Source organism: Macrotis lagotis, chromosome 4, assembly GCF_037893015.1.
Source record: "Macrotis lagotis isolate mMagLag1 chromosome 4, bilby.v1.9.chrom.fasta, whole genome shotgun sequence".
NCBI classification, from domain to species: Eukaryota; Metazoa; Chordata; class Mammalia; order Peramelemorphia; family Peramelidae; genus Macrotis; species Macrotis lagotis.
Window position 1 is genome coordinate 116,189,826 of NC_133661.1, and position 22,517 is coordinate 116,212,342.

A 22,517-nucleotide genomic window follows, 5' to 3' on the forward strand; every position below is an offset into this window, starting at 1 on the left:
AATTTAGCAATTTAAAATTTAGTATTTTCAAGTTTGAATTTGAAATTTGAAAATGAACTGGAGGTTTCAGCAGGCTGTAAGCTCAAATAGGTCTAGTGTGATTAGCCAAAGAAGCTAGAATGAGAAGTACAAAGTTTAGAACTAGGGAGGTGATTGTCCCACTGTTCTTCACCCTTGTGAGATTATAATTGAGCTATTGTGTTCCATTCTATGCATATTTTTAGGAAGAAAAGTGATAAACTGGAGTAGGCCTTGAAATCACATAAAATGAGGATCAAAGGAAAGAACTAGGTTGTATATCCTGGAGAAAAGTTTGAGAGACATTGTGTGAAGGCTATTTAAGGACTACTCAAGTGTAAGAGATTAAACTTGCTCTGCTTGGCTCCAGGGAGTACAATTTAGGAGCAATGAGTGGAAGTTGCAAAGAAACAGATTTTGATTTGATTAGGCAACATTTCATATGCTAGAGATGTTAACAAAAGATTTTTTGTTCAGGTCCAGTTAAGGACTACAGGAGCTCTGAAGTCCCTTCCAATATGCAATTCTGATAAGTTATTATGGAATAGAATGGAAAGGAAATGCACTATTGCTGTGCATATATACATACATATATATATATATATATATTCAAAGGCACTTTAGAAAAAACCCTGATTAATGTAAATTGCTTTGCTCCTCCTATTATGTACTGTTTCATGGACCTTGTGCAACTCCTATCAGTACTCAAACAAAAATGACTCAGTTAATAAGCTTGAAAAATCAGTGAAAGATTATTATGGTATTAATAATAATCTGCCATTAAACAGCTGTGTGACCTTGACTTCAGTTTCTTTAACTGTTAAGAAGGATATCTGGTCTAGATGATAAATTCAGACTATAAATTAAGATAAACCCTTCAAGGTCATGATCCAAGTCCACATTTTATAATAATTGAGGTCCAGCTTCACCTACCTGTCCAAGGACTCCTGGGTCTTTTGTCCCTTGAGTTCAGAACTCCCAAATCCAACTTTGGATATCTCCTAAAGTCCTTTGCAACTGGAGATAGCCTGGAGCTGGCTGGGACTGTGAACTTGATGGTGAAATGTTCAGTGTGAGCATTTATACCTGGGAAATCACAAGTGCCTGGGTTTTTGTTTTGTTGATTGCCTAGACTTTAAGAAATCAATAAGGAAGATGTTAATAATGTAGATTAAGTTTAAAACTGTCAATGGAACATTTTTTTCCCCCAAAGGGGGTGTTTTTTCCTTATTGATGTTTTATTTAATTTTCCCAATTACATGTTTTGAAAGTTTTTCAACATTCAGCCACACGCAAATTTTTGGTTTTATTTATTAAGGTTTTTTGAGTTTTACAATTTTTCCCCCAATCTTGCTTTCTTCCCCCCACCCCGCACAGAAGCCAGTTTGTTAGTCTTTACATCATCCCCATAGTATGCATTGATCTAAGTTGAATGTGATGAGAGAGAAATCATATCCTTAAGGAAGAAACATAGTATGAGATATAGCAGAATTACATAAAAAGAGACGCATATGTTTGTTACATAATTTTTCTCCCACCCTCCCTATGGACCCCTCTCCCCTCAGAAGGGAATATAGTCTAGTGAATATTACACAGTATGTTTGAATTTAACATGTTTACATATTAGTCATTTTCTGTATGATGAATTAGGACTAAGGGAAAAGAAAGAAAAATATGGGAAAGGAAGGAAAAACGTAAGAGGAATGTTTAAAAAGTGATCACAGCAGGAGGCAACTAGCTGATGCAGTGGATGGAGAGGGCCCCAGTTTAAATCTGGCCTCTGACATTTAATAATTACCTAGCAGTGACCTTGAGCAAGTCACTTAACCCCATTGCCTTGCAAAATGCAAAAAAAAAAGTGAGTATAGTATTCATTCAGATTCTGTAGATGTTTTTGTTTTGTTTTCTTCACCGGGTTGTCCTGGCTCGTGGGCGATGTTGCCCGGGTCCAGCTCGCTTCACTCGGCACCAGTTCCTGTAACTCTCTCCAGGCCTGGCTAAGTCCGACCACTCTCGGTTTCTTACAGAACAATAGCGCCCCATCGCATTCCTGCACCATGACTTATTCAGCCATCCTCGAGGGGATGGTTCTTAAACATTTGCCATCACTCGGGGCCTCTAAGCGGCGCCAGGTGCCCACATTGGAGGCCCCTTCCCTGCTTCCCAGAGCCGCGGGGACAGCAACACGGAATTCGAACTCAGCGCCCAGGACTCCAGGCACTGACCAGGGAGAGGCTGCTCTCCCGTCTCCTCAGCCCGCCCTAAAGCGCCGACTTTGGCCGGCGGGAGCCCGCCCCGAGCCTCCCGCCAATCAAAGCCACGCCTCCTGGAGGCTTTTATAGGCTTTCGAGCGTCATGTGGTGCGATGAGGGGCGGGACTTCCTTTTCGGAGCTGCAAGTGCTTCCGCCGGAAATGCTATCCGCCCCGTCGGTGGTTCAAAATCGTTGGCGGCTTCGGCGCGTGGCCCGCGGAGTCTCCCGCTTGGGCCCGGCCGAGAACCGGCAGGGACCTTAATCCTAAGCCATCGGCACCGCACCGGGCCGGGGGGCAACAGCACAACCGGGACCCAGTCGTGCGCTCTCTACCGCTCCGAGCTAGAGGGGAAGCGGGAATTGGGTCAGTGCCCGGGTGCCTAGGCCCCGGCCAGCCCGCCCGCCGGGCCCCACGTGCCCGTGACACGGGCACCGGCACCCGCAGACCAGTGGGCGGGAGGCGATGCGGGAGGAAAGCGGCTGGGCTCGGGGTTGGGCCCGGGGGCCCTGCGGGAAAGGCGACTGGGGCCGGGGCCCGAAGCTGAGGCGGCCCAGGCGCTCGGCGAGGTGAGGAGGCGGCGAGGAGCCCCGCGGCCCGGCCGCCGGCCTGTGGCCTCTAACCCGGAGGGAGTCGGAGTAGGCGGGCCACGTGCGCCCCTCCCCTGCCCAGGGCCTCCCGACCACTTAGCTGCCCCACAACTTACTTTCTCATTCGTTAGGAAGGTCATTTTGTCACATTAGTGAAGGACAGAAAAAACATCCGAGAGGGCCATATTAGAGATGCATCGAAACAGCCCCGAGGGTGAGGTGAAGAGAGCTGCACAAGGGCAGAAACTAAAAGTTTGAGCTAATTATGTTAGCGAGCACCTAACTCAACTTTTGCATTCGACTCGAGAATCCAAAGTCACTCCGGGACAAGACCTCAGGTATATTTTATTCATTTTGTTGCTTCTATGCCTCCATGTAAGTGGGGGGTTACAATTAATCCAGTATTTAACGGTCGTCACATTCCGTTTTTCCATGTGCTGTATTTCTTTTTTTTTTTTGTAAGGCAAACGGGGTTAAGAGGCTTGCCCAAGGCCACCCAGCTAGGTAATTATTAAGTGCCTGAGACCGGATTTGAACCCAGCTACTCCTGACTCCAAGGCCGGTGCTTTATCCACTGAGCCACCTAGCCGCCCCAATGTGCATTTCTTAAGACCTTTCTGAAAGTAAGTATAAGTTCTAGGCATGCAAAAGCAAAAAACTGCCCACGTGATGCTTACGTGCTTTGTTAGGAATCTATGTATGTTAACCTGTTTGGCAGACATAAGTCCTTATTTGAGGAGAGAATTAATGTAGGTATAGACCTTTTCAGCAGGGCTATCTGACTAGCTGTTACAAATGCAGAAACAAAAATACTGGATTTGGAATCAAAACTGGAGCCCAAATTCTAATTTTGCCATTGACTACATGTACAAAATTGGAAGTCATGTCACCTGGGAAATCTCATTTTCCTTATCTTGTAAATAAAGAAAATAAACCTTCTAGTTCCAATTGAACAAATGCCTTCTGTGTGCAAAGCATTGCTTGGAGGAACTGTTTTGTGCCTTCTTGGAATTTTTAGCCTAATAGTCACCATTTTAGATTGATTTGTTTTAAAGGTGAAGAGGGAGGTAGGACTGATATACAATATTTGTAGTCACTCATGAAATACTCTAAATGGTTTTTAAATTTAGTCCTTACAGTGTTTTAGAAAACTGCAGATTCCATTCTGGAGAAACAGTTCTTAGAGTTAAAATGGTATTTATAACATTTCTTACCATGTACCTGATCTCTGCTTTGTGTATTAATGAAGAGGCTTTACTTTTTTTTTTTGATTGTTTATTTTCAGAGTATGAGTTCCTTTAGAAAATCAATTTTTATGTTTTGCACATGCATTTAAAAGACATAAGAATTTCTGGCTCAAATACAAATTGTAAAGTTAAAAAAAAATACTAGATAATTATGGTTTTTTTTTTGCCAGAGTCCATCTTTAACCTACTATGTTTTGAGCCCTCATTGCTGTTTATATTTAAAATATTGTCTTCGTATCTAATTAAGGCAGGGACCTTAAGGTAACTTCATCAAGCAAGGTTTGTTGAGTTTTTGGTTTTGGGGGGGGGATATTTAATTTTAACTCTTAAGTTTTACCAAAATTTAGGAATAAGGAACTGTAACTTATTTGTGCATTTAGGTAGGAAGTGAGATAAGGCAAAATCACAGAAGATAAAATTATTTAAAATATGATCATTATTTCCAGAAATATACAGTATAAATTCAAATAATGCAATCACTTCATAGAATTCATTATTCACATTAATTGGGACCTATTTCAGTGCTACTACATATTTATCTTTTTTAGAATAGTCTCACCTTAATTTACTAAATAATGAGCCTTCCAGAGTTGTGCTGAGTAAGGACAGTATTTAATACCTACATCTTCCCTGATTCTTCTTTTGTTCTAGATAAATCTCCTTTTTAAAATGATCCTTGAAGGGAAAAAATAAAAGATATTAGTATCTGCTCCTTAGGAAGAATATTAGAAGATATTGTGGCAAAATTTTGAAGTAGTACATTAAGAATGCAAAGAAAATGAGCTTCTTTCATTGAGAGACTTTCATGATAGTTCTAAATGGCAAGTAGCCAACATTTTTCCATTTTCTCTAAAAGAAATAACCTCATGAGATGCCATTGTGTCTATTTGGATTTTGAGTGAAAAGTAATTTTGAGGTACAGCAAAGTTTTGTATGACTTTTGTTTCTTACTATAAAAGATGAAATTTTATTTCTTGGAAAAGTATTGAACTTCTGTTATCTTTTGAACTCAAATACTGCTCTGTACCTAAGCTTCTTAAGCTTCCTGCAAATTTTCTAGGAAAAAGAAATAGTTGCTATTTTGGCATGGTGATTTAGTACTTGTCAACAGATAAGCTCTAGGGTGATTCAGTTTAAATAAGAGAAGCTACTTGACATTTGAGACTGATGTTTCTCATATTTTTTTTGGTTAGTGTGAATTAGAAAGTTAAATATAAATATGTTGATTCATAGCTTGTTGGACTGTCCAGAAAATAGCAATCAAAATGATGTGACAATTACTTGTCAATTATACAGTCTTATAAAAAGGATTGAAATATATTAACTATATATTTTCTAGTAAGCTACATTATACATAATGAGATTTTGTCAATATGCTTAATGTCCCCCCCCCCCCCCCCCCCGATATTTTAAGACACTTACCTCAAAGCCCAGAATCAAAAATTAAAGGGGTGAGGGGAACAGTTAGGGTTGCCAGCAAATTTTTATTTGTAACTTCTAAAAAAGACAGGTTCATATATGAAGCATCCATTGTGATTATTTGGGATATCATTTTTTTGTTTGTACTAAATGTACATGACTGAGAATTACTTGGGGTCTGGGGTGAGGGTGGGAGCCCATGTTTTCCAGTTGGACATTTTATACTTTAAATGGCTTTTAGGTCCTTTGGCCTCTCTGAAGTTTTTCATGTGCGCTTTTGAAAATAAACCTCTTGGAGAAAGCTCCATGTACCTCTGAAAAAAGCCACACTGAAAGACTTTGGGAGTGTGATAAAGGCAGCTGCATGATTTATATACACAAGTTTTTAGTTTACAATTAAGCAAATGAAAATAGAGAAGTGCTTTTTCAAAAAGTAGAAATTTGAGAAAGTTTTATCCTCCAGTGAGTATTGCTTCACTTGGCCAGAAGGGGGAGAAACAAGAGAGCAGCTGATAAAATTTTAGGCAATAATTTAAATAGAACTAAGAAGCCAGCATAAATCTAAGGGAGAAAGGGAGTTATTTGACTTAAATTTCAGAGCGTGACAGAATTGATCGTTTTTATGTCTAGTAAATTGTTTCATTCCTTCCAGGATTTTTCACTTATGGCCAACAGAGGAAATCCTGACTGTCTGGGGGCTTATTCTCAGATAATGAGTTCATCTATACCTTCATGTAGTGAATTCATTCAGCAGCTTTTAATTGCATTAAAGTGAGTATACAGAGGCTTTAAAGATTCAAATCTAAGCTTAAATTTCTAAAAGTAAAAGAATTGACCTATTTTTTCTGAACATTCTGATATTCCAAAGGAGAAAATGTTTTGATTCAGGATTTGAATCTCCTGGAGGCCTAAGAAAGTGGAGTCATTGAAGTCAAGCTGACTCTTCTGATACTAGCCTCCTAAATGAAAAGGTCATTGGAACAGGTCCTGTTTTCAAGATGAATTCGGGTCCTACTTCATCAACCGACAGTATATATAAAATTTAGCATATACTGGTAAATGATTCATTAGCTTACAGACTCATGTAGTCTTAAGTACTGGAGAGATGTGGCATTGGAATGCCTGCTTTAGTGGGGGGGGCACAGGTTTTATTTTTTATTTAAGGGGCAATGGGATCAACCGGGGGAAAGATTATCTTATGTAATTTTGCTATCTCTTATATTTCATTTTTCTTACAGATATGATTTCTCTCATCACATTCAACTTAGATCAATGTATATCATAAAGACTAACAGACTGCCTTCTGTGGGGAGTTGGGGAAAGGGAAGCAAGATTAGGGGGGAAATTGTAAAACTCAAAATAAATAAAAGCTTTCTTAAAAAATATTACATTACAATCATACTGCAGCTTATTTAACTAATCCCTAATTGATGGACATCCTTTTGATTTGGTAATATATATATATATATAAATGCTAATGATTTATGTGAGTTTCTTTTGTATCCTGCAACTGTGCTAAAGTTGTTAATAAAGTTGATTCTCTAGGGTTTTCTTAGTATAATATCAGATCATCTACAAAGAGTGATAGTTTTGTTTCCTCATTGCCTATTTATAATTTATATGCAACTAGGTGGTACAGGGAATAGAGCACTGGCCTTAGAGAATGGATGTTCTGAATACAGCCTCAGACACTTAATGCTAACTGTGTGACCTTGGACAGATCACTCAACCCTGATTGCCTCCCATCAAGGGCCATCTCCAATCATCCTGATTCATATCTGGTCACTGGATCTAGATGGCATCACCTCCCTGTTGTCATGGTCTTTGAGAATGAAGGAAACATCAAACCAACTGAGTGTATGTTATTTTCTCTTTAAAATAAGTTTTGATGATCATGCTTATTTTATGTGGGATAACTTACCCCCTTTGGTGCAGTTTTCTCTCTTCCTCTTTTTTGGGGGGGTATCATCCCATCAAAGTTACTTTATATTCTTGCCCTCTGTTGACATGTATTCCTAATTGCTCTTACAACAATAAAGTTTTATTAAATTTACCTTTTAAAGGACCCTTAAATTTAGTATTTCTTTGATTAAGCATGATATAATGTTAAAAATAACAAATACCTTAAGGTTTTTACTCAGTGTCATGAAAACTTGTGTCTTAAAAACTTTTTGTTGGGTATATTTAAGGTTTTGCATGTCAACAGGATAATAGTCATCTATGTGGCAATTTCTAATGAAATAATTCTAATTCTACTAGAATTTCTATCTTATGTTTTATGTGATTTGACTTTCCCACCCAATTTTTTTAAAACTTGTTTCCTTTAGTTTCATCATGTAGTCGGTGATGTTAGGCCTATGCTAGGCCTGCTCTGAAATACGAAGCTAACGTCACCATGAATAATTTGCCAAGAGCTATATAATAATATAAATAAAACCACAGCAAATTCTTCATTGGTTATGTCTTTGTAAGAAGTTTTTTTTATTCATACATCAGCTTCTCTGTAATTACTTGACTTTTTCCCACCCCAACAGGCTCATATAAAGGTAACTGGGTGTGTCCTCTTGATTGATGGAAACCAGCTATGTGAAGAAGACCATGATATTGAAAGAGTGCAGGTGTTGGTTTGAATGACTGTTTAATGCTTGCAAAAACATGTTTGTTTTTAGACCAGGCTTATTTCTTTTTTTTTTCCCTAGGTTTTTGCAAGGCAAATGGGGTTAAGTGGCTTGCCCAAGGCCACACAGCTAGGTAATTATTAAGTGTCTGAGACCGGATCTGAACTCAGGTACTCCTGACTCCAAGGCCAGTGCTTTATCCACTATGCCACCTAGCTGCCCTACAGGCTTATTTCTTAATGTTGGATAGAAAGGATATATAGAAATGGCAGTGTACCTTACTGATGAAGAAAAAGCAAAGGTAACTTGAATCATCCTAATTTTATTTTTTTTTCTTTTGTATGTCATTATTTTAATACAAAATTTTATTAAAAATCTCAGCATCTGGACTTTTTTTATGAAGTCATTCAGATTTTTGAGCAGAATCAAGTTTATATTTTTCCATATTCCCTTAGCACTTTTTTGTTCTGAAAATAAATCTACCAAATTGATTGCTAACTCTTATGAATCATATGAGATTGGAAGCTCTGTCCGGGGCTTTTCCAGACAAATTTGTTTAATTCATTTTGTCATACTTAATAATGGCAAAAAATGATATGAAACTTTAAATGAGGCATATTTTGAGTGTGACAAAGATTTGGTGCTGAGATTAGAGCATTGAGATGCCTGGCATTAATTTGACTACTGTATGAACATTCTAGTTTCATAAATGCAGGACATTATTATAATTTTAATATACATATAGAACTTAAAAGTTGTCAAATTTTAAAATTTGACATTAGAAAACGAAACATAATAAGTAGATATGAAGCTGGTTTGGGTAGTTTATGGACACAGTTAAGCACAAGAGTGGTGGTGGGGGTGGTGAGAATAGTAAATTTGTGATTTCCAAAGCAGTCAGTTCCCCTTAGGCATAGGCAGACAGCATTCAGCCTTTTCATAGATGAATAATTGTTTAATCAATTTATATGTGCTATTATGAAGTATCTTGCTTTTTACTTCCCCTACATTCTTCTTTGTGCCAGAAATTCCCATCCCTTAACTTGCTGGTTCCCTATTACTGACTTGAGAAGAGCTACACTCAGTCTTCACATGGGAGAACATCAACTGCAAAATGTTCCTATCAGATATGACTACGTGCGTTTAATACATTGTTGTTCAGTCATTTTCAGTTGTATCTGACTCTAGCCCCATTTTTTTCTCCAATTACATGTTTAAACACCTTTTTTAAACATGTTTTAAAAGTTTGGAGTTCCAAATTCTATCCCTCCCTTTTTTCTCTCCGTTCCCTGAGACAGTAATCAATTAGATATAGGTTATATGTATGTAGTCATATAAAACTTCTCCATATTAGTCATTTTTTACAAGAAGACTTGAATAAAAGAAAAAAAGTGAAAAATAGCAGGCTTCAGTCTTCATTCAATATTAGTTCTTTGGAGTTAGATAATATTCTTCATTTTGTCTTTTGGGATTGTCTTTGTATTGTTGAGAATAGCTAAGCCATTCATGGTTTCTTCATCATACAATAAAGCTGATGCTGTGTACAATGTTCTCCTGGTTCTGTTCAGTTCACTTTGTATTGGTTTTATATAAGTCTTTCCAGGTTTTTCTGAAATAATCTTTGTCATTTCTTAGAACGATAATCCATTGCAATCATTCCACAACTTGTTTAGCCATTCCCCAATTGATAAGCATCCCTTGGTTTCCAATTCTTAGCCACCACACAAAGAGCTACTAGAACGCTCTTACACTACTTTTTATCCCCCATCCCCCATGATACCTTACACAGTGTTTTATGCAGAACAGGCTATTCATATTTGATCATTTTTGGAAAGTTCCTCAAAGTGGTATGGGTATAGAGAGTGGGGGAGGTAACATACCCTATTGTTCTTTAATAGAGCCAGCTAATTGTGATTGAGAGTTTCTAAGGAGTTCCAAAAATATTTTACTCCCTTGGACCTGAAATTCTTAGAGATTCATTTTAACTTCTCTTAAAATTCATCATACTTTTAGCATGAAGTCTTTGAAGAAGTCTTGGCCTGGACTATCAGTGTTACCAGTTGACAAGTTACTCCATCTGTTTGTAGGTATCGGTTTCCCCTAAGATCCCTTCCTCCTCTAACTTTGTGATTGTATGAGTAAAACATTGTTTTCCAATACTTTTAATAGAAATGGCTTTATAGGGTCTTTTTATTCCATCTAACTGGAGAGACCTGGCCAGCATGAAATGTATCTGCACTTTGAGAGTTTTGGGAATAGGGGTTAGGAAAAAAGGGAACATTTGGGGGAGGGAACATACAGGACCATTTTTGCCAACTTCACTTCTTTTTTTTTCCCCTAGAATTGAGCCTACCATTAGATACCAGTCTTGTCTAGAAGAGTGTGGCAAAAGTTGGCATTGAAATTCCATTACAAACTCTTAACAATCCAGGCTTTTCTAAAGAAAAACAGGGTTGCACAAAATGTTGAAAAGGATAGCTAAATGTGTACAGATGCTGTGCAATATCCACATTAAAAAAAGATAATCTATAGTAGTCATAGTCAAGTAAGATTCCAATCTTCTTTGGGGGAACTGTAATCTGGATCTCTGGAGTAATCCCATTGTGCAGAAATTCATATTTATGCCTGAAAATTTGAAAACAAATAAAGCTTCACTAAACTCATGGCTTTGCTAATGCACATATAATTCCTGATTTTATTAACATGTTTATGACATTTCCTTCGTTAAATGAATACCAAAGTAATTTGTTGTTTTGAAGCCATATATTTTCCAAGCTGTATCTTCTCTCAGCACTTGACTCAAGAGACTAATTTTAAATTTGTTTGTGCTGGGCAAATCACTCCACCTAAGAAACTCAATATAGTGTTTTCATGAAACTCATTTCACATTAAAATTCCTGTAGAAAACTGATAAATTTAAGGAACTTGAATTATAGAATTTGGGTGACAAAGTTTGCTTTGTAATAATGGAAATTCAAAATTAACATGATTATTTAAAGGACAAATAATAGTACTTAATATAATTGGGTTTTTTGGTTTAAAAAAAGAGTTAATCTTCCCAAAGAAACAGGAAATCATTTCTAAAGAGATTATTTGCCCCCATCTCTAGAACCTTTTATTTTGCAGAAAAATGTTGAGCTTTGACTCAACACCCATGACTGAATAACTTGCCCTATGTGCTCTAACCCACTGGTTCCCAGTGATAGCACTGAAATTCTTTGATTCATCTTCTGCTGGTGACACAGCAGAGTAGACTTTTTTTCCTTTTCTAAATAGAGCCATCCCAAAGAGCTAAATGATTAAGTCGTGGGAAAGATGATCAACTCATAGTGGCAGTAACAACTGTTTGAGAATTCACCTCCTGAGCTAGCCACTGCTACCTGCCCTACACCTGGCAAGGGAGCAGCTATGCTAGGGAAGGCAGGATATAGTGAAAGGGAAAGAGGGCTACATTTGGAGCCAGGGGACCTTGGTTGATTTGCCCAAGGTCACAGACTGTTAAGAATCCAAATCAGGATTCTAACCTAGATCTTTGGATTAGAGTCAGTCTTCTTCTGAACTATGCAATTTCCCATTTCCCTCACATTTCAGCCACACCCCTGCTTGGTTTTTGTTTCTAAATATAAAAAGTGGTTTTTTTAAATATCATTTTTTGGTATCATTGTCCCCACCCTTTTAGTCTGCCAGTTTATACATCCCTATTATCTCCATGTGTGAAGAAAAATTCAGAACTTACGGGGTGTACAATGTGGGGAAAGGTTCCTAAAGTAGTACCTTCACCATCTTAGTTAACCTGATAGGAAAGATTAGTGATACTGATTTAAAAGCTGAAAAGTAGAAGCTAGGAAGCTGATGGCTTGGTGGGGTCTGATGATGGGGCTCAACACTCAATAAAGCTCTCCTTGCTGGATTTTAGCCAAGGTCCCCCTTTGGCCCAGATCCAAAAGCAAAAGTCTAGAAATCTGATTTAATCAGATTAAAATACTGCTGTTATCTATTTTAAAAAGTCAAGCCTTCCTGCCTACCATTATGTTTTCAATCTCATTTCTGGAGGTACTTTTTTGTTATCTGGTTCTGGGCACAGTAATCCTTACAACACCCAAATTGAATTTCTTGTTCAGTGAAAAATTTAGCTCTGAATATGTCCCTATCTGCTTGGACAAAAGATGCAATTAGAGTTCTAACACTAATCTCTTGGAGAGCAGTGAAAATTAACAATTTGTTGAATTGATGCAGATAGGAACAGTAGCTATAAAGCCAAGCAAGGTCAGATTTCTTAAAAGGTAATTAGACATATTCTTGATGGTCAAATGAAGTCCTTTTACACAATTTTAGAATTTTTCTTTTGGAAATTGTGTGCCACACAGGTTTGCCCAGGCTAAGCTCTGTTTGAAAGAGTGTGACAATGGACTGCAATGTCTTAAGTAAAGAAAATTCTGTCCCTGACTACAAATCAAAGAATCAGTATAAACTTCTTACCTATGTTACCAAGGGAAATTAAATTATGCAGGTTCTCAACACAGAATGGAGCTTAGATGGTAAATCAGATCCTTTCTAAATAGATAAGCAATTCCCAAGGATTCTTCTCTCCAACCCTTCTACCACCTCTACCCCCTCAGGGTTTGGCCCTTAGGATACACAGCAAGAGAGGAACCATAGATGTCATGAACCTTCATGGAACCATGGTCTTACATCTAAATTGAATTATTGACATTCGCTGTTGCTAATTAAAAAGTTCTTTAGAGGGAAATTTTAATCCTTGGAAAGTGAGATTTTACTTTACCTGGATGATATGAAAGTATGACTCATGCACCAGGAAGAGCTGTCTGCTCCAAGGTCCCCTTGACTGTTGATATCTTCATATGCTACACCAACTTTGTAGTCCATCTGTTCATCGACCTCTACCTCCCAGTAATGCTGTCCTTTAATAGGTATCAGGCTTCCCATAACAGCAACACTTCTAGTTTTTGGAATATAAAGATATTAGTATTTATTAATTTATCATTCAAAAATGTTTATAATAGTAATAGCTTGTATTTATACCAGTTCCAAAAGGCTTGCAAAGCACTTTTGTTCCTCACATTTACATTTAGGTAGGTATGATTAACCCCACTCCCCCTTTTAACCCATGGGAAAACAGGCTCCCCAAAGAACAATAAAATGGAATATACCCTTTGACTCAGCAATTACAATAGTAGACCTATATTCAGAAGAAATCATAAAAAATGGGGAAAGTACCACATGGTCCAGATTATTCATAGCAACTCCTTGTAGTGGCAAAGAATTGGAAATTGAGGGGATGTCCATCAATTGGGGAATTGCTAAACAAGTTATGGTACATGAATACTATGGAATATTATTGTTCTATAAGAAACAATGGTCTGACTAGAGAAGCATTGAATGAATTACAGGATCTGATGCTGAGCAAAGGGAGCTGATCCATTATACACATTAACAGCACTGTAAGTTGATCAATCTTGATGGAGGCAACTCCTCAGCAGTTGAACCCTAGGACAGCCCTATTAAACCAGCTATGGACAATGCTATCCCCATCCAGAGGAAAAATAACAAAACAAAACAACCCTTCAGAATCTGAATGAATACTACCTTCACTTTTTTAAACATTTTCTATCTCATGGTTTTCTTTTTTTTTTGCTCCCTAATCCCAACTTCTTATTCTGAAAATGACTAATCTGTAAACATGTTTAACACAAATGTGTTTGTACAATATTCACCTGACTGGTTTGCTGCTGAGAGGATGGGGTAGGAAGGGAGGGTGGAAGGAAATGATGTAACTTAAAAATAGACATATGCATATGAATGAATACTGAAAAACTTTGGTAATATGCAACTGGAAAAATAAAAATATCAAAAAAAAATAGGCTCCAAGCTGTTAAATTGTTTGCTGATGGTTACATCACTAGTAAGTATCCAAGGCAAACTTTGAACCTGGTTCTTCCTAACTCACATCCTAGCCACTGTCTCTTCAACTTTCATCACATACCAACCAAGCAACATAATCAGGTGCTTTGAGGAGGACAAAGATGATTGAGACATGGATCTTACATTCATGGAACTTAAGATCTAGTAGAAGAGACAGGTCCATGTATCAGGAGAAAATTACAAAGCACGCTTTAAATATCATAAGGGATTCTATACTTTGTATGGAAGGATTCAGTAAAGGTCTTACTGAGAGGCAGAGGTGGTTGGAGGACAGATGAGAATCACTTGAATAGAGATGTGCTAGCAAGAAAAGGCTGAACAATTAAGCTGAGAAATTACAGAGACCCTCAAATGCCTTGCTAAGAATTTTGAACTTTATCTGATATAGAGATCCCCTGAGGAATTTGGGGGTAACAATTTCATGTAAAATAAGATTTTTCTCTGATGTTTGTTTAGAATGTCAATTCATTTGATCCTCATCTCCCCAGTGAAGGTAAGTGTGGCTATTATCCCCATTGTAATTTGGGGAAACTGAGGTTAAGTGACTTGCCCAAGTTCGCACAATTAAGTGAACAACAATTCAAATGTAGGTCTCCCTGACTTCAAGATGCTAGCTGCTTCATTATAGTACTATGTTGCCATTTGTAAAACAAGTAGTGATCTACACTAGTCTAGAACCTGAGTCACTCTGCAGGGCAGATATGTGGGTATCCTAGGTCACTTAGCCTGGTGCACTCTCCCAGGCTATGTTACCATTTAGTTCCTCTGAGTGTGAGTTTCTCAAAACAACTTCTTCAGGTCTTCTGAAGATGAGAAAAGTAAGATTACCCTGATGATAATGAAGTAGAAGGAAGAGATTGCTCATAAAAAAAAAAATCACTGGTTTTTAGAGTTACAAATGAGAACTTGGCTAATGTTAAAAATGTAAGTCACAAGTGGAAAGGGAAATGAGTTGACAACTGACAAAATGAAGGAGAAAGGCAGCCATATACAACGAAGCTTGCAGACAAAATGTAATTTTACAGAGCATAAAATGCAAAACCAGTGTGGAGGATTGTTAAGCTAATTGCTATAACAGAAATGACTCTAATGGGGGGTAATCCACTCTACCTAGAATCAGTGGCAGAGATGTGGAAAGCCCAGCAGTGTGGAGGGGTAGGAACGAGACACAGAGTACCTATCTCACAGCTGCACAGGCAGACCTCATTATCAAGGTTGCAATTTTTCAAGGCAATTGTAGGGAAAAGCCACAGGATAGCAAGAGTGAAATGGGTAGGAGTGTCAGAAAAAAACAGTTTTAATAAGAAAAGACTTAAAAGTCTTTCACGGGGTTTGGCAGCAAGGGGGACCTCAGGTTGTCCAGTAACAATACAGATCTTCAGAAATGACCTGAGGTTTTTTGAATATACAAAGCATTAGATTTTTGATTTGTCCTATAAAGACAGAGGATTTTGCAGAAGAGGGTCTTCACTAGAAAACCAGCCATCAAAGTATATCATCACCAATATCTGCTTCATTGGCTTTCTAGAAGCCTCCCACACTATCCAAGATCTAATTTTGAAGCTGTCAAGGTTCCTAATTCAACCAGTCATTGAGCCTATCCACCTACTCTCAAAAATTTCACTTTCTCATTGCCCAGTCTAAACTTTGTAAGGCAATGATCTTCACTACCTTCAAAAATAAATACCTCATATACCTTGGCAAGTTCACTCCTTTCACAGTCCAATAGACATTATTCAAGAGGTGGCAATGCTTCTCGTTGGGAGGATAGTTGAACTGAGTTTCCACAAGCCTAGGAAAACTTTCATCCTTCCTACTCTCCTCAAAACAGCTCCCTATATTGACTTCCCTATATTAGTCTATGAGACTATTTGTTCTATTCACCTGTCATTCCTCTCTTTCAATTGTCTTTTGCCATTTTCTGCTCCCTTCTACACACATTCAATCATTTATGAGGTTCTTTTGATTCTTCCTCAGGAAGACTTATTGCCACATCACATTTAGATTATTGTGATGGTCTCCTTATTTTATTTTTATTTTCAAATAATAGGCCTTTATCTCTTCCCCATTAGATTTTTCCTCTTGCCTCTTCACAACTAGATTGTTGCAGTGATTTCCTTATTTTACCTTTTAATCATCTAACATGAATTTATTATCTCTTTCCCATTAGATTTTTCTCATTAGATTCTAAATTCCTTAAGGGCAGGAACTATCTTTTTTCTCATTTTGCATTCTCAGCACTTACCACATAAAGTAGTAGGCACTTAATGATTGATTGATTGATTGACCTCCCTCTTATTTCCCCTCCTCCCCAAATTTAAAAAAGAAAAACAAAATTCTTTTAACAAATATACATGATCAAATGAACAGAAAAAAATCTCTTCACCAATTCTGTCCAAAAATGTATGCCTCCTGCATTTTGAGCCTATCACTTCTCTGTCAGAAAGTATGTTTCCTTATTAGTCCTCTGGAATCATAGCTGGGCGCTGCTTTGGTTAGAGTTCTTATGTCTTTCCAAGTCATTTATCTTTCCACTGTTGTTATATAATTTCTTCTTGTGGATCTGCTCACTTTACTGTGTATGATTTAATATATATCGTCTCAAGTCTCTCCAAACTGTCCCTTTTATCATTTCTCAAGGCACAGTAATATCCCACTCTATTCACTAGTCTCCATGACTCATCTGTCCCCTTCCAATCTATCCTGTACACTGCTGTCAGTTTAATCTTTATAAAATCCCACTCGGGGTAGGTGGAGGAGCATATCTGGAAATTACTTTGAATACCAATAAAACTTTAAAACAAAATGCCACACATATCAGTCATCAGCTCAGAAATGTTCATTGTTTCCCCTTTGCCCACAGAATAAAAATCTAAAGTTGATATCCTGGCACTGAAGACCTTCTCTAATGCAGTTCCTGCTTACCCTTCCAATTTGATCTACCATTTCCAAATATGAAACCTTCATCTTTAGCTAGTGTCTCTCTCTAAAAGACTTTTTTTCCCTCATGACCTTTGTTCACTTCCATACTCCTCCCACTCACTCCCCTCCTCAAATTTTCTTTATGTATCCAAATCCTGGTCATCTTTGAAGACCTAGTTTAAGAGGTATGTAGGGACCGTGTTACTGGACCTGAAGTTTGGAAAATGAGAGTTCAAATTCTATCTCAGCTGCTTAGATATTAGCTGTGTCACTTATTTACCTCAGCTCTACAACCGTAAAATCAACATAATAATAGCATCCATCCCCCAGAGTTGTTGAGATATTTATAAATATTTGTACATATAAATATTTATAAAGCACTTAGCACAGTGCTATATGAGTTACTGTTTTATTAAAGTAACATTTCCATGAATCCTTACTACCTCAGCCTACAATGATCCTTCTCTCTATTGAACTATAGTTGTATCATTTGTTATTTGGTACTTTATTATTATCTTATATTGTTAATTTTCCAGTTGTTTCTGGGTGATCTTCCCATTCCAGCTGCTTGAAGGTAGGATTCATACCTAATCCTTCTTTGTATTTGAATTTCATTTAACCTTGTGCCTACCACAAAATAAGTGCTCCCTTAAGGTGCTAATTGGTTGGTTGCTGACTTAGTATAGGGAGCAATAGCACCAGAGCCTTGATTTCTTTCGTCATTCCCTCTACCTCCCTCTAAGTTTCCAAAGGGACTTATGGCAACCCAACCTCAACACTGAAAACTGAAGTCAGAATGTAGAGATTCTCCAGGGCTCAGAAGAGAAAAGGATGGTATCTATAGACTTCATGAAAAGAATTAAAGAATCCCAGAGATCTGCAAAGAACTCAAGAGGTGGTATTTTTTTTTAGGTTTTTGCAAGTCAAATGGGGTCAAGTGGCTTGCCCAAGGCCACACAGCTAGGTAATTATTAAGTGTCTGAGACCGGATTTGAACCCAGGTACTCCTGACTGCAGGGCGGTGCTTTATCCACTATGCCACCTAACCGCTCCGAGGTGGTATTTTTTTTTATTGGAGATTCTCATCTAAAAGAATCTTCTCACTCTTGTCCATAGTCCCTTCCATGAAAGGGGAATTAGAGGGGAATTAGACCAGCATTTGGGGGATCATGAAACTTAAGTTAAATTCCTCAGCTTAGCATGAAAAGCCTTTCACAGACTGGTTTCATTCAGCCCACATTTCCACACTGATTACTCCCTTTCATGTACTCTGGCCAAAATGCTTTTCCTGAATTTTACATGCTTTTTCCAGTCACCATGTCTTTGTCCAGGCTGTCCATCCCTGATGTCTAGAATGCACCCATACCTCCTTTTCTCAGAATTCTTGGCTTTGATCAAGGCTTAACCCAGGTACCACCTCCACAGAAAGTTTTTCCTGATCCTTTCCCATTATTATTGCCCTGTCCCTACTCAAATTATCTCAAATTTATTTATATGATTAAATGGTATGCTTAGTGTGCTAAAGTGGAGAATGGTCTCAGAGTTCAAAAGACATAGGCTAAAGCCGTGCTTTTGTCACATACTGGCTATATGACCCTGGGCAAATCACTTTACTTCTCAGTAAGCTAGGTAATGTTAAAACTTCCAGAGATGTCAACCTGCATTGGTAGAGGGAGTTTCCTCACCTGATAATTCAAACACTTACTAATGCTTACTAGGAACAAGTCAGTTGTCAGCCTTATTCCGGGTAACTGGAAAGATGGTGGTCCCCTCAACAGCAATAAGGAAGTTTACAATAAGAATTTGGGGGAGGGGGCCACGTAGGCAGATGCTAGCTTCAGTTTCAGACATATTGAGTTTGAAATGCCTATGGGACATGCACTTCACGATATCCCATGAGCAGCTGGATATTTATTCAAAAAACCTGTAAGTTCCGTATACCAGTGAAATCCCAGAACCAATTCCTATCTCTACCCTCTAATGGAATACAAACTCTGAGGACAGGGGTTGTTTTCATTATGTCCTGGTATTTCCAGGGGTACCTTAGTGCCTTGTTTATAGTAAACATTAAATAAGTACCTTTTCAATTGAATTATCAATATCAATCAAGAAGCAGTCATCAAGCACTCATCGTTATGAGCCACCACTGTGTGAAATACTGGGGAGACAAAAAAAAAAAGGAAAACCAGTCTGTCCCCTCAAGGAGCTTACTTTAATAGGCTAGAAAATGTATGCATGGACATAAAAGATACAATCAGAAGGTAGCTTTAGAGAAGACACTAGCATCTACTGGGGGACTGGGAAAAACCTCCTGGAAGAGATAATACTTGAGCTGAATCTTAAGGAGGTCAGGAATTCTAAATGGCAAGAGATGAGGAGAGATAGCATTATAAGCATGAAAGATAACAGCTATTACAAAGACAGGGACACAAAAGATAGAAAGAACAGATGTATGAGGAACAGAGAGCAGGCTAGTATGTCGGGATCACTAAGTGCTAAGAGTGGAGTACTACTGTGTGAAGAACCAGGTTATGAAAAGCTTTCAATTATACAACTTTAAAACTTAAAGAATTTAAATTTAAAGAAAATTTAAAATTTAAAGAAATTTAAATTTAAAGAACACTCATGTGTGAAATACAAGCCTATGACCATGGCTTTCCAGAGGCAGCTGGTGGCTGGAGTCAGGAAGATTTGAGTTCAAATCCAACCTCAGCCACTTCTTGACTTTGTGATCCCTGGACAAGCATTTAACCTCTAGATATTTGTCTCATCTAGAGAAGGAAATCACTTTAGTATCTTGGCTGGGAAAACCCCACGGACTGCTTTGGTCCATAGGGCCAGAAAGAAGGGGACAAGCTCAGCACCAGTACCCACACCAAGAAGGCTTCCCTGCAGTACAGGAGATAGATTGCTAGATTCAAAGTCAGGAAGTCCTGGGTTTTGAATCCCTTCTTAACACTTTATTTGACTAGTCACCTAACCTGTTTAAGTCTGTTTCCTCAGAGATTTCCCAAAATCCTTCATTCCCTTTAAGACTTATCTCAAAAAACCAACTTCTGCTTAGAGTCTTCCCTTTTCATCTCCTACTACTAGTGTCTTCCCTCCTAAATTTATTTAAATTTAACTAACTTGATTTTATTTTGTATTCATTCTAAGTACATATATTGTCTACCCTGAAAGAATGTAGGTTCCTTGAGTCTGGGGGTGTTTCATACTTTGTCATCATATCCTCAGTAGTATAAAAGAAGGGCTTAAACAGATGCTGGTTGGTTGATTATAAAATGGCAATAATAATAATAATAATAGCATCAATCTTAGAGGGTTATTTATGGTGAAGACCAAATGAAATAATGTAGACTTCAAAACACTATAAATATGAGCTTTTATTGTAGTAGCTTAACTATTAGTACCATTTTGCTCAGGAACTTGGAGCTGAATGACTTGAGGCCTAAATGTAAGGTTGATTAAAGTTATATTTTAAAAAAAAATAATGTGCAATGGTTGACTTTGATGTAGGGAAGCAGTTATTTGGGTTCTGTGTGTATTTTCAGCCTGGCTTGAAAGAGGAGTTCATTTAGCTCTCAGCTTCAAAACAGATTCTCCTTGCTTAGCACCTGCAGAGACAGGTCAGCAACCTCTGAAAGGACCATTAGGAAAACTGAGCTCCCATTAGTCTCTCTTCTGACAGAGTTAATGGAATGAGTCATATTTGGGTGCTGTCTCTTTTCTTCTCAAAATTGGAGCATTTCATCAGACCCGGATTGTTTGTGCCCATAAAGATACAGGAAAGGTTCACTGTCCCCTGATTCACCCATCATTAAAGAGCATCTCATCTATTATGAAAAACCTTACCCTGAGGTGCCCCACTCACTTTGCAGGCATTATTTAATTAGACTGCTCAACACCTCCATAAACCTGAGATGATTTTTCTCTATAGATGAAGAAGGTTGTGACCATTTAGAGTTTCCCCTAGGGAGAGACTGATGATATTTGAAAATTTAAGTAATTTGTAGTCCAACAAATAGTCTTGTAAATCTCAGCATTAGTTTTATCCTGAATGAGTATGTTGGGCTGTAGTCTCTGGCCCTCAGAAGCCATCTGTACCCACAAAAGGAATCACATGAACCTGTTGTACTCATCACTCAATCAACTGTCAATTATTAATTGCCCACTATGTCCCAGCCATGCTACTCATGAGAAGTCAAAAGTGAAGGAACCCTGTCCTATGGAAAACTTCTATGCACAGATGCAAAACAAAGAAGCAGAGTTAGAAAAACAGTCACCATAAACAATGCAAATGGAAAGAATTACCACCACAAAACAATCAAAACTGATAACCTAAAGGAAAATGAGGAAAGACCTTCTTATATTTCTCTTGAAGTCCAAGCTTGTTTTCTAAAAATTTAGAAGGGGGATTACACTTACTTCCCTTGATCCCAGAGGGTAGAATTAGAGGTAATGAATGGGTGGAAATTCCAGAGGCAGATTTTATCTCTAGTTCCTCACAATTAGAGCTGTTCCAGTATAGGATGGGATCCCTTTGGGGTAAAGTTTCAAGACTCTAAGTTCCCAGAGAAGGGCTCAGGAATTAAACAATTTAGAGTTGTAAAGTTATTTTTATTATTTATAGGGAAACCATTGACTTAAGATCTAGAGAGAGAGACATAATGGAATAAAATAAGTGGAATAAGATGGAATATCTTTTAAAAGTTTTTATTTATATAGCATTTCAAGATTTACAAAGCATCTTTTTATTAACCCTATAAGGTATATACTGAGATCTATATGCTCATTTTACAGAGAGGAAAATTGAAGCTCAGGAAAGTAAAGAGATTTGCTCAGGTTTGAGCCTAGAGCTAGTAAACCCAGAGCTGAGATTTAAGCACAAATCTTTCCTAATTCTATCTCAGACCAACATTCTCTCTCTGTTGCATGATACATTCCCAAATGAGAATTTGAAATAACTACAGATCAAGTACCTGGTAAACTTGGTGTCACTATCACGGGGCTCACTTGCTGAATTTTCTCCTTCACCACGCACAATTGTAAACCCATCTTCTGAAATGGACAGCAAAGGATGACTGGTGTCCTTGTTAAGGTAGAAGTAGGTACCTAAGGAAGAGAAAAATAACAAGGAAGTGAATTTCAGCTAATAGAGAGAATGTCTTTGATTCCATAGAGGTCATATAGGTCAATCTTTTCATTTTACAGATGAGAATCTGAGACCCAGAGGGGGAGCCAGTGTCACTTGTCCAATGTCACATGGTGAAAAAAATAGATGAACTGAGATTCAACACCCTCCCCCATCCTCTGACTCCAGATCCACAGCTTTCAACATGTATCACATAATTTTTCAGAGGTGGCCCTGAGAGATTCTAAATTTAATTATATAGGCACTATAAAGAGTATGGAATCACAAACTCATAAAATGTCAGCACTGGGAGAGAACTTAGAGGATGTTCAATCCACTCTTCCTAATACAACCCCAGACCCCATTTTCAGATAACGG

General features: G+C 37.9%; 1 protein-coding gene, 1 long non-coding RNA gene and 1 other non-coding gene across 17 annotated transcripts in view; 2 read left to right on the forward strand and 1 right to left on the reverse strand.

Moving 5' to 3' along the window:
* Nucleotides 1-2,435: 2,435 nt before the first annotated feature.
* On the forward strand, nt 2,436-14,426 carry LOC141521411 (uncharacterized). Of its 10 annotated transcripts, none has more exons than XR_012477929.1 (4): nt 2,436-3,197; nt 3,323-3,482; nt 6,178-8,444; nt 9,169-14,426. It is a non-coding gene; the product is annotated as an uncharacterized LOC141521411 (long non-coding RNA). The 10 variants fall into 10 exon arrangements; XR_012477926.1 differs by having other exon boundaries at nt 6,178-7,382; nt 8,060-14,426; XR_012477928.1 differs by having other exon boundaries at nt 6,178-6,580; nt 6,764-14,426.
* LOC141523198 (small Cajal body-specific RNA 15) lies at nt 6,426-6,557 on the forward strand. The gene has a single exon (XR_012478389.1).
* FSD2 (fibronectin type III and SPRY domain containing 2) overlaps nt 6,435-22,517 on the reverse strand; it is an 89,874-nt gene continuing 73,791 nt past the window's right edge. For all 6 annotated transcript variants that reach the window (XM_074233955.1, XM_074233956.1, XM_074233957.1 and 3 more), the window contains 3 exons: nt 21,988-22,120; nt 12,927-13,103; nt 6,435-10,768 (listed from right to left, as the gene is read on the reverse strand). In XM_074233955.1, the coding sequence (XP_074090056.1) occupies nt 10,516-10,768; nt 12,927-13,103; nt 21,988-22,120 (563 nt within the window). In that variant the 3' untranslated portion in view covers nt 6,435-10,515. The remainder of the gene's footprint in view (nt 10,769-12,926; nt 13,104-21,987; nt 22,121-22,517) is intronic.